This window comes from Macadamia integrifolia, chromosome 4 (genome assembly GCF_013358625.1).
Source record: "Macadamia integrifolia cultivar HAES 741 chromosome 4, SCU_Mint_v3, whole genome shotgun sequence".
Classification (NCBI taxonomy): domain Eukaryota; kingdom Viridiplantae; phylum Streptophyta; class Magnoliopsida; order Proteales; family Proteaceae; genus Macadamia; species Macadamia integrifolia.
The window spans coordinates 17,560,532-17,571,499 of NC_056560.1; the positions used below are offsets into that span (position 1 = coordinate 17,560,532).

At 37.8% G+C, this 10,968-nt stretch overlaps 1 protein-coding gene across 1 annotated transcript; it reads right to left on the reverse strand.

Annotated features, from left to right (window-relative positions):
- Positions 1-4,911: 4,911 nt before the first annotated feature.
- Positions 4,912-6,278, reverse strand: LOC122075485 (dof zinc finger protein DOF3.4-like). Its single transcript, XM_042640522.1, has one exon. It carries the CDS (start codon positions 6,054-6,056, stop codon positions 5,352-5,354), a length of 705 nt encoding a protein of 234 aa, XP_042496456.1. The 5' UTR covers positions 6,057-6,278; the 3' UTR covers positions 4,912-5,351.
- Positions 6,279-10,968: the final 4,690 nt, after the last annotated feature.

Below are 10,968 nucleotides of genomic sequence, written 5' to 3' on the forward strand. Positions count from 1 at the left end.
AAAAAAAAAAAATCTGTAAAAAAAAAAAAGCCAATACATTTATTTAAGGTACACAATTATCACTTAATTTATTAAAAAGCCAATACATTTATTTAAGGTACACAATTATCTGTGTAACAAGTGTGAATAGACATATCTCTAGAGGCATTATTCAGCAAACATATAAAATTAGCCCCATATATATATATATATATATATAAGTCATCCTATATATACTGGATGATGCTACAGATTCATATCTCTCACACGTTCACCATCTTTCTTCAAAATCTCCCCTTCATGGACATCATCTTACTTCGCTCAAAGTTCTTATGCTTGAGTTCAATGAACTCATCAGCTTCAGCATCGACTTCTTCTTCGAAATAAACATTCTCCTTCACCCGACGACCTCTCTGAGGCTCACCATAAGCATAAGTACTACCACATCCATATGCAGTAGTACCAATGGTAGCATCGACATCTTCTTCAAAATGAATATGCTCCTTCACCCTACCCTTCTGATGATCACTAATCCTTGGAACAGGTTTGATCTGATAATCACCATAATTACCACAACCGCCATATGTCTGGTGGTACCGGTTGTGGTTGATGGCGGAGGCGTCTGCGGTGGCGTCCGCAACTAGGATGTCTTGGCATGCCGGTTTCCTCTCATCGGTACAGACGACGTAGTCGTTAGGGTAGTCGCTGGTGACATACCAACCTTGCTGGCGATGCTGGTGGTGATGGGCCATTTTCTCTGCTTTCCTTTTTTGGGATAACTTGGAAATTGAGTAGAGATAGATGATTGGCAAAGGTAAGTTATTGTTGGTTACTGGTGAGGCATACCCTAATATTTATAGACTAATATTTGATTCCAAGGAGATAAGGACGCATCCTATGCTCTCTCTTTTCGTTTAATTTTCAAATATGAAAGCATCAATTGACTTCACCTGTAAGCATCACATTTTGCAACTTAATCTCCTATATAGGTGTCTTTTTTTCTTGTGAAATGACATCTTTGTCGCTATCGTGGGAGGAAAGAGACATACAAAAACTTGTATGTCCTAGATTGTTCCTTCTCTTCTCGTGGGTTGCCCCCCAAAAAAAAAAAAAGGGTTCCTTATGGGCTTAGGCTTGGGTTTGGGCTTGGGTTATTTTTGTGTTGTACTGTGCTCCGTTCTTTTACTTTTTTTTTCAGACGACTATAAAAAGAAAAAAAATTGTTACATGTCACGTGGTCCTTAAAATCGGTACCCTTCTAATAGGGGTGGCACTCTCGAACCAACTAGTTGATGGTGTGAAATAGGGTTGGAGGGTATAGCCGGATGGAGAGGAAACCAAATTTAATGCTTTTACTCTCAATCCTCAAATTCACATTCTCAAAGTGAGAATATGTTCAACCCTTGAATTCAAATGTTTGAGAGGGCACCATGAAGAAAACAACTCTATGGTTAAGAGTGCGCTTGAAGTAGAATGAAATCTTTAGTTGGTTGAAAATCTCATTTTCTGATAATATAAAGGCAAGGTATCCAACTTCAATTCAATAGTTCAAAGTTGATAAAATCTTTACCATATCAAATTAAGGTTTGGGAAATAGTTCTCTATCCAGGAGCATATTAGCATATGTTAGTTTTTTTTCAAGTTTTTCTCTCTCCTCCCACAATAGAAGGATAGATAAGTCATTCCATCGGGAGATAAAAGATAGATTCATATAATATACATTGTGCTCTGAGTTCATTTTCTTTTTTTTTTAATAAAAATAAATCATCAGGTTGGTGGTGTAATTGAGAGGAGCCCATATGAGATCTGTCTACCAGCTATAGATTTTCATGCCGGTTTGATTCCGTCTAAAGTCATTTCCAATCACTTCATTGCTATCCTTCTCACCATAAATTAATAACAGAGAACCTATGTTATTACGGTTCCAGCTAGCTCGAATGGAGGGGGTAGATAGGGCTTTCACGCCTTACAAAGACTATTGCCCTGCTACAACAAGAGATTGCTCACCAAAGAATCTCCGAGCAGCAGAAGGCAACCTTTTTAGAAGGTTGCTCGAATAAAAATTCAGAACAAATTTGAAACGCTTATCTTAAAACATATTGCTCAAGTGTGGATCATGTTCTCATTCATACAGGTTGATCCATATAGATGAAATCTATCATAGAGTTAGTTGTTGGATGAATTCCAACTGTGCGAATCAAAACCATACAATAATTTTATTCATATCATTTTAATACCGATTTGAGATCGATCTCTCAGTCGACAAGTGGATTTATACTTGCCCCCCATAGAATGGAAAGATGATTAGATGAGGTGATTTGGACACATAGAGGGTTCCATGTCAACTGCCATGTCCACAATTAGGCTTACAAAGCTTTTGTTGCTGACGATGTCGATTGTGGACTGTGGTGGTGGTGATGTGGCGTTGAGGAGTCAATTTAATCAAGGCAGTCAACACTATTGCTTCATTTTCCATGGCGAGTTTCGCACCATCTTCGCACCCTAACACTTGGCTCTTATAGGAGAGAGAGATCCTTGACCCAATCTGTCTAGTCCACCGACTCTACCCTCTTCTACCTCTCTTTCTCTCTCTTTCGCTTGTACTTTAAAATATTTAGGGTGTTTGTGTGTCTAGAAACAGTAAAACAGTGTTTTCTATTTCTGTATCAAGAAATGATTTTGGAATTACTTAAAAGGTGTTGGATTTTTCTGTTTTTCAAAATATTTCTCAATAGTGTAGTGGGGTTCAACTCATGAGTGAAGGCACAACATTGGAGTTGTTGGCATGCTTCATGGAAATGAGTTTTTAAAAGATGAAGGCAATCTAGAACCATGAGCTTTGCACAACCAGGTTGGAGTCATCATTTCTGGATAGGTAGAAGTTTCAATAATGGTTGCGGATGGGGTAGGTCAAGTGAAGTGTTGGGATTTTCACATTTTTTGTGTCTCCCACTTGTTTTTCCATACTTATTTATACACAAAAATATGCATAAGTTTTTATTTCCATTTCAAAAAACAAGTTAAATGAAACAGAAAAATCAAACGGTTTTTAGGGTGTTTTTCCGTTTCTGAACACAGAAAAACATGTTTCTGTAAACAAAATCGAACGGACCCTTAACTTATCCTACTATTTGCATAATTTAATTGTTCTATTTATTTTCCATTAAATTGGTTTATATAATTTGGCTAACGAAATAAATTGATTCAGATATTAGGAAGAAAAAATTCGCGAGATAGGAAGAATAATCGACTTTGACGAGGAACCAATGTCATCTTCCTCATCAACTTCACTACTGCTTTTGTTATCTTTGTTGATGTCCTGGTCGTCTCTGCCTTCGTTGTCGTCGTTGTCATTGGACTCCATAAACTCCATGTCAAAAAAGGAACCATCGTCGACCATCCTCATCTATTTCCACCATCCGTCACCATGTCGAATAAAGAATCATTGCAATGGGGGAGGGGTGGTAATCTAGAGGATTTTAAGTTATTGGGAAAAAACGGTTCTAGATAATAACCATCTTATTCATTAAACGGTTACAAAACTAGAACCTAATGGTCACACACTCAAGTAAGTCCAAAATTACTTCCCTCAATGTATACAAAATAACAAATATTAATATGATAAAAAAAAATTATGACTCTTTCCAAACCTAACCTCATAAAGGCGAGAACCTCATACACTGGATAAGTCTTTCTTTTTAATTATAACATAATATCCTTTTATTATTTTAAATTACAAGATAAGTTCCTTTTTGTTAAATAAGTTTTATAAGTTAACACTTCACACTAATAAGTGTTTTAATAATCCATTCGGGCTTAATCAGTTCCTAATTGCAAAATACTAAGCCTCTCTCGTGCGCTTTTGCCAATGAGGTCTCAACCCCACCAAGTATAATCATAACCCAAAAAAAATAATGTTTGATCCAAGGCTTAAAACCTCAGCAAATGTGATCACATGAGCAGTGAACCACAGCCACCAGCTCACCCCCAACATAAAAAGGCTTAAAATATGATTAATCTGAAGTTCAAAAGGCTTACCCAAATGGTCCAACTGCCCCCAAGATTAGTGAAATAGGTAATGAAAATTTCGTCAACATAAAAGGGCCTTATAAAAGTGATTAATGTGAAGTTAAAAAGGCTTATTCTAACTATCCAATTGTCCCCAAGATTAGTAAAATATGTAATGAAAATTGTCTGGTTTGGAGAACCGGATCTATCATCATATCACCTATATGAGAATTACAACATACCACCACACTTCGGAATCTATATCACTCCAGGTAATCCGCCTCTATTTCTCTAGCATCAAATCGTAATTTTTGGACAAATATTTCAGATCAAGGATTGATTGCTCATATACCACTTATACTAATTGAGAAAGAACTCAACCCCAAAATTCGATTTACAAAACGTGAGAACCCAAGACCACATCGACCCACATCAATATCCTTTTATAACCAATGTAGGATCAGCCCTATGGGACTGATATGGGATCATACCACAGTTACACCGTTAACAATCGGTGAAATTACTTTCTCCATAGCAAGCAATAAAGGAAAAATAAATGATTTCACAGGATTAGGAAGAAGGTTTCATTAAACCACCACCATAGTACTTGCTGTGTCTGCCCCTTTAAAGCCAAAGCAGAAGAGATGAGAGTTACAGTTACAGGCCCTGGATACTGAATTCACTGATAACAGAAAACCATTCTGACGGCTCCCGTTTCATATTCCAAAGGCTAGGTCTGAGTGTGACATTTCCTCAAGAATCTTTAAGTTGAAATGGTGAATCAGATTCCACTACTTCTCATGGTGCTCTGTCCCATTCTTCCCTGTCAAGTATGGTGTGCTCTCTAACTACAAAATTCCTACTTTCACCGACCAACCCACCATTTCAAATTTAAAATTAAGATCATAACCATTCGTTATCTCATACCCAATTGAACCATTTAGCAATTAATTAAATCTCATTACACATACAAGGGTGGAAGAAAGCTCAATGGTCAGTAGTAATGGAGCCACTGTAATCAGAGTCCAGAGAAAGAAGAAGAAAAGAAAATAGAAAGAACCAGGTTTTCTATCTGTTCGATCCATGACCCAAACATTTAGAGAATCCCTCAGCAAAAATGATTAAAACCATCAAACCTATTGATATCATCTTCTTGTAAACTACAATCCTAAACCGAAGAAAAAGAAATCCTAATACGTACACTTAATTTCTAATTTCCCTATTGTTATACCCTATCTATACCAACGAGAGATCTAAAAAAAGGGAAAACCTTAACCTGAGACATATGTAGACGATCGAGATCGAGATCGAAAAGCTCCAACCAACCACACCCAAAAAAGACAGATAAAATAGTGGAGTAGGGATCACTTCAGACCTTGTCCAGGCGTGGAAATGGCAAGTTCCGGCCAAGAAAAGCAATCTCCGTCGGCAAAAGCTGCTTCACCGCTTCCAAGCTGCCATGTACTTCCACCACTACCAGCAACACTACCAACGCCGATGGTCCCAACTTCACCGACATCAGTGAAAGGCCAAACCCCTCGGCTGAGGCCGCACCCGAGGTCATCGAACCCGGCGCCTAGACCCAACCCTCCCAGTGCCAGAAATCCCGATCCCTGGGAGTTGAGCAAGGACGTGAAAGTCCCAGACCCAGTTACAGAGACGTTAGGTTCAAGATTCAGATCGCCGCCTAAGGGGAAAGACAAGTCGGGCTGGTCGGTAGAGGCTGTGGGACAGGCAGAAACAGGGGTAGCAGAGATTGGGTCTTGGGACGAAGAAGAGGAGGTAGAGGAGGAAGATGAGGAAGTAGAAGCGGTGCGTAAGCGCTTGCTGTTCTTACGGGTCCCTCCACCGACAGGGATGTTGCGGAGGGTGCCTCCCTGGGTCCAGTAACGGCGGCAGGACTTGCAGAAGTGGCGGGGCTGACAGAGGTTATAGTTGTTGTAGTAACAGAACTTGGTATTGGCAGAGTCGCAGCGTGGGCAGCGAATATTTTCATGATCCGGCGGAGGCGGAGCTCCCATATGCTGTGGTTTCGCCTCTCGACGCTGCTCGCTGGTGTCCGATGGCATGTCTTCCAAGCTTTCCTGTGCTGTCGATCAGTAGACGAGCACTACTCACCACCAGGCTTCCCTCTCTTCTGAAGTAGGATATCTTCTGTAGGAAGAAAGGATAGAGAATTTTAAGAAGGGGCGATGGAAGAGAGGACAAAGTACAGAGAGAGAGAGAGAGAGAGAGAGGGAATAAGAATGAGAATCAGAACCGGAATGAAGGGGGATATATTGGTAGTAGCGAGGTGTTTTTATGGAGAGAGAGAGAGAGAGAGAGAGAGATGGGTTGGGCACTTGGGCCTGGGGGTGGAATATGGAATACGTTCCATGTATGGTGATGATGACCATGATCATGGTGATGATGATGTTAATGTGGGCAATAGGTTGGGTTGAGCACTTTCGAGCTTGAGGCACGTTTTTAAACTTCGGAATTGGATCGAGCCGATTCCGATCGTAGTTCCCTCGAATGGAATCGGATCGGCCGATTATGACTCATTGTTCGTAAAAATCAAAGATCTTATCCAATGAACTTCTCAACTGTTCTTTTTCCAATTCAGGTGAAATTTGGAGGAGCGGGCTCCTCTCATGATCAGTGCTCGTCCAGGTTTTATCCATAGCTATTTAAATGATTGTCACATTTAAACGGTGATTCAACAATTCTCAGTGATAACCTTCAGGAGAGGAGTCAGATCCAAATTTAAAAGTGAACTCTATTTTCTTGATAAATACAAAATAAGTAAAATGATTAAAATTTTGATTTTTAAAGGGAAATAGAAAGGAAAATATGATGGATTATGGCAAATATAGGCCGATTTAGATCGATAGCATATGAGGATGAGGACATGACAATTGCCCCCATCTAAATTCATATAATTCATTAATTGATTGGTACTTAATTGCTTGGATCTGTTGGTGTGAAAATTCAAAATTGTTGGTGGGAATTGGGATTTGATTAAGGTTTTGAGGTTTGTTGGTGTGTCATGGGTCCATAGAATGACCAAAATTTCAGATTTTCAAAGCTTCTCCAATATCGGGTTGTGAATTTGAAATCAAAATTCAACCAAGTCGTTTACATTGAAATCATAAAAATTATCTAATAAATTGATTGATTTTAATTTTAAAATTTAAATTATTGATAAATCATTTGAATAAATTGTTAAATTAATTAATATATACATAAGAAGTTTAAGTCATTCAATCTTAAGTTTACATACATTTCAATAATAAAAAAAGTAAGTTTATATTAAATAACTAATATATATATATATTAAAATTTACATCTATTTCACTGAAATTTAAAAAATAAAAGATAAAAAAAAAATCATTTGGATAAAAAATTAGAAAACATAAGAAACCATTTATAAACAGTTTGGATTTCAATATATGTAATCGTTTATTAAATGATTCGATTTTGATTTTACTCCAAAATCTTGCACCGAAGCAATTTGAACCATTTAACACCCTTATTACAAGGATTATATTATAACTACTAAGAAAAATTAGGGTTGCTGTTTATTTATAGGGAAAAATAACTTTATCTGCTTGTGTAGCTCTACCCCCACATAGGTACAGCATGCAAACATCATGCTACCCCCTCACCCAGATGCCTCCGCACAACCTCCCATTGGCCTATTCGTTGGTGTAAAGATCGCACGATGGATATAGTTTTCTTGCCCTTGATTATTTGTTAGAAAAATGTTTTTTATTAAGGGGACTATAGTTCATATACATGCGTGAGGATTAATGGGAACACACAAGGAAGCATCTACTGAGATTTCATTTTTCCTTTCATAGGGGCATTTTCGATCATTTTACACCCCCATATGTCTAGGCTGAGGCCGAGCATACTGAAGTTGAAGAGCGTGTTCTCTCTCCTAGTTATAAACTTGCAACTGCTCAACTTGCCAGCATTGGGGAGTCGGTGTATGGGTCGCTGAGGCCGAGCATGCAAAAGCTGAAGAGCGTGTTCTCTCTCCTAGTTATACACCTGCAACTGCTCAATTTGCCGATGTTGGGGAGTCAGTGTGTGGGCCGTTGAGGCCGAGCGTGCTGAAGCTAGAGAGCATGAGCATGTGGCTGCTGGGTTAATTCTCAACTTGCCAACGTTGGGGAGTCGCAGAGTTTTTCGAGTTTAAGGAAGCCGTATCTGCCGCCTAAGAAGAAGAAGATGGAGATAAGATGTAACAGCGGTAGAATTAAAGTTTAGATCTTTTCTCTTATTCTAACGGTTACATTTAAAATGACCAAATCCTATGGTTAAAATTGCACCAGCACACAAGATTCCTAAAAAAAAAAAAATTATATTAGAAACATTACAAGCCATAATAACATAAAGTGCACACGTGGATAGCTAGAAAAGAGTATATTGTATGCTTGAGAAGTTATTTATATACTTCCAAATTTTAGACTTATTTGCGTGTTTGAGCATCCAAAACGGTTAAAAAACTAGTCCTCATACTGTTCCATTATAAATGGCTCAATCTAAACTTTGGAACAGAATATAAAATGATTCAACGGATTTAAGATTGACCTTTTTGAACTCAACGGATTAGAAAGTTCAATGCCTAGTGGGTAGTGGAATTGACAAAGAATTTTCACCTTAGAGAGAGTGGTTCTGAATTAAAAAAAAAAAAAAATGTGTTCTAATTACCCAAGAACTGTCCTAATCAAAGATTTAGTTTATGGTATAAACACCCATTGCTAACATGGTTCGAAAAAACTTACGAAACAGTTAATATGAGTTGAATCAAAACAGTTCAATCCATTCTTAATTCCCGTTTTTCCTTTTACCCAAAGAAAAAAAAAAGAAATTCTTGATTTTTCTGATCCCATACATATGTATGATTTATGGGTAAAATTTTAATAAAAATTGACATTTTGTTTCAGAATGACATTGATCGTTCTCATGTTTTGAAAACTTAAATGCTGATATTAAAATTTATAAACACTTGATTGTATTAGTCAATATTCAACTCATATTTTTTTTATTTTCAAATATATCATTTTTTATCAATAATAATGGAAGATGAGACAATTGTTGACTGTAGACTTATACGTGTAGGTGATTGGACAAACAATGAATCGTATCTCAAATATTTCTCCCTCAAGATTCTGATATGATTCCTTTATAATATTTTCCCTCCATTGCTTTTTGTACCATTGATAAGAGAGAGAATCAATCAGGCCTAATCAGGGCGACTAGTGACTACGAAAGCATAGATAGAGAAAAAAAATAGTGATGTAGAGAGAGAGAGGCATGATGATATGTCGGATAGCGTGGGAGGCAATAATTGGTTGTTGGCAGAGGTTGAGGGGGCGTGGAACGGTGGGGTGGAGGAGGGGACTGGGGTGGCGCCCCTTCCTGCGTTCCCTGCTCTGCTCCATTCGCATCCGATTCCTCTCTTTTAAAGTATCTGATAATATGATATGATACATATAATCAAGTAGTAATCGTACGTTGTCTCTGCCGCATTTCTCGGTCCCCGCAATGTCTGCTTCTCTGCCTCCTCATTATTTCCTGCTTTCCTCCCTGACACACACTCTTGCTTTGCTTGCCCACACTCCACAGTAAGCCCAGAGAGAGAGAGAGAGAGAGAGAGAGAGAGAGAGATATTGTGTTATTGTTCTCACTTAATTGGCCAAGGATTCCTCTCCAGTCACTTGTTTCACCGTTAATTTCAAATGAGTTGGTGGAGACTGGAGAGAAACCGTATCCATCCATGATATTTGATAGTATAAGGGATGCCCTGTACGAAGCTAAAGAAGAAGCCAGGATTCGATGGGTTCGACGAAAGAGGGAGAGAGACCTGCGGTGGTGGAGATTTGACTTGACTCTTCCTTGTCTTCATCCTCTTGTCGTTAAGGGAGAGAGAGAGAGGGGAGAGACAAACGGCGCAGGCCAGGTGTGATACGACTAATTTTAGTTCAGATTACAGAGACGCGTGTCGGTTCTCAAGGGTTCCCTCGTAGATTATTTTCACCTCAGATTCTCTCCTGCAAAGCTGCAATGCCTCTCCAAATTCAAGTTCCTTGCCTGGACATATGGAGGCTCGAAATCATCACTCCACCTCCATAAAATGTAGAATAATATTCTATTGACTTAAAAAATATTTATAAAATAAATAAAAAAGGATGATTTCATTTAGTTGCAAACAAGATTATAAGTTATTTGGTATAACTAATATCATATCGGATTAATCAATTTTTCCCTTATGTTTTTTTTATAAGAAATATATTTTATTTAAATATTGATATTTAATTTGAATCAATCAACTATTAGTATCAATATCAGTCAACGCCAATATGATATGTCCTATCTGATATCCATACTTCGAAACATGATTGTAGGGGAAACAAACGAGAAAAAGAAAATTATTAAACTTAAAAAAAGTATAATTATTACCTATTATGACTTTATAATTTATTATAATTTTTAAAAAATATTCATTATCCCTTTTAATCTTTTAATTTAAAATAAAATAAATATGATATTAAAAATTTTCCTTTCACTTTTAAAGTTATTGGTAATGTGATCACGTGATCTACTAAAACAAAAAAGGTAAGGGTAATTTACAACGCCACCCCCTGGAGAATTCTAATATTAGAGGGACACCCCCTCTCTTTCACCAAATTAGACTCGGACCCCCTACCGTCAGTCACTGTTAAGTGAAAAATTAAAAGTACCATTATACCCTTATCATCAAAAGATATTTTTAACCCAATTCCTCTTCCCCCTACCTATACTCACCTTCACCGAGACATCAAAAGCAGAGGTGATCGTTCAGAGCACCGAAGATCATGGCAGCGGCAGCATCAGCATCAGCGACGAACGACGAAGCTCATCTTCGTCTTCTTCCTCACGGTTTTAACATCTCTTTATGACTCAAATCCTTAGGCATATTCTTTTCCAGAAAATATGAAAGATGCTCAAGTG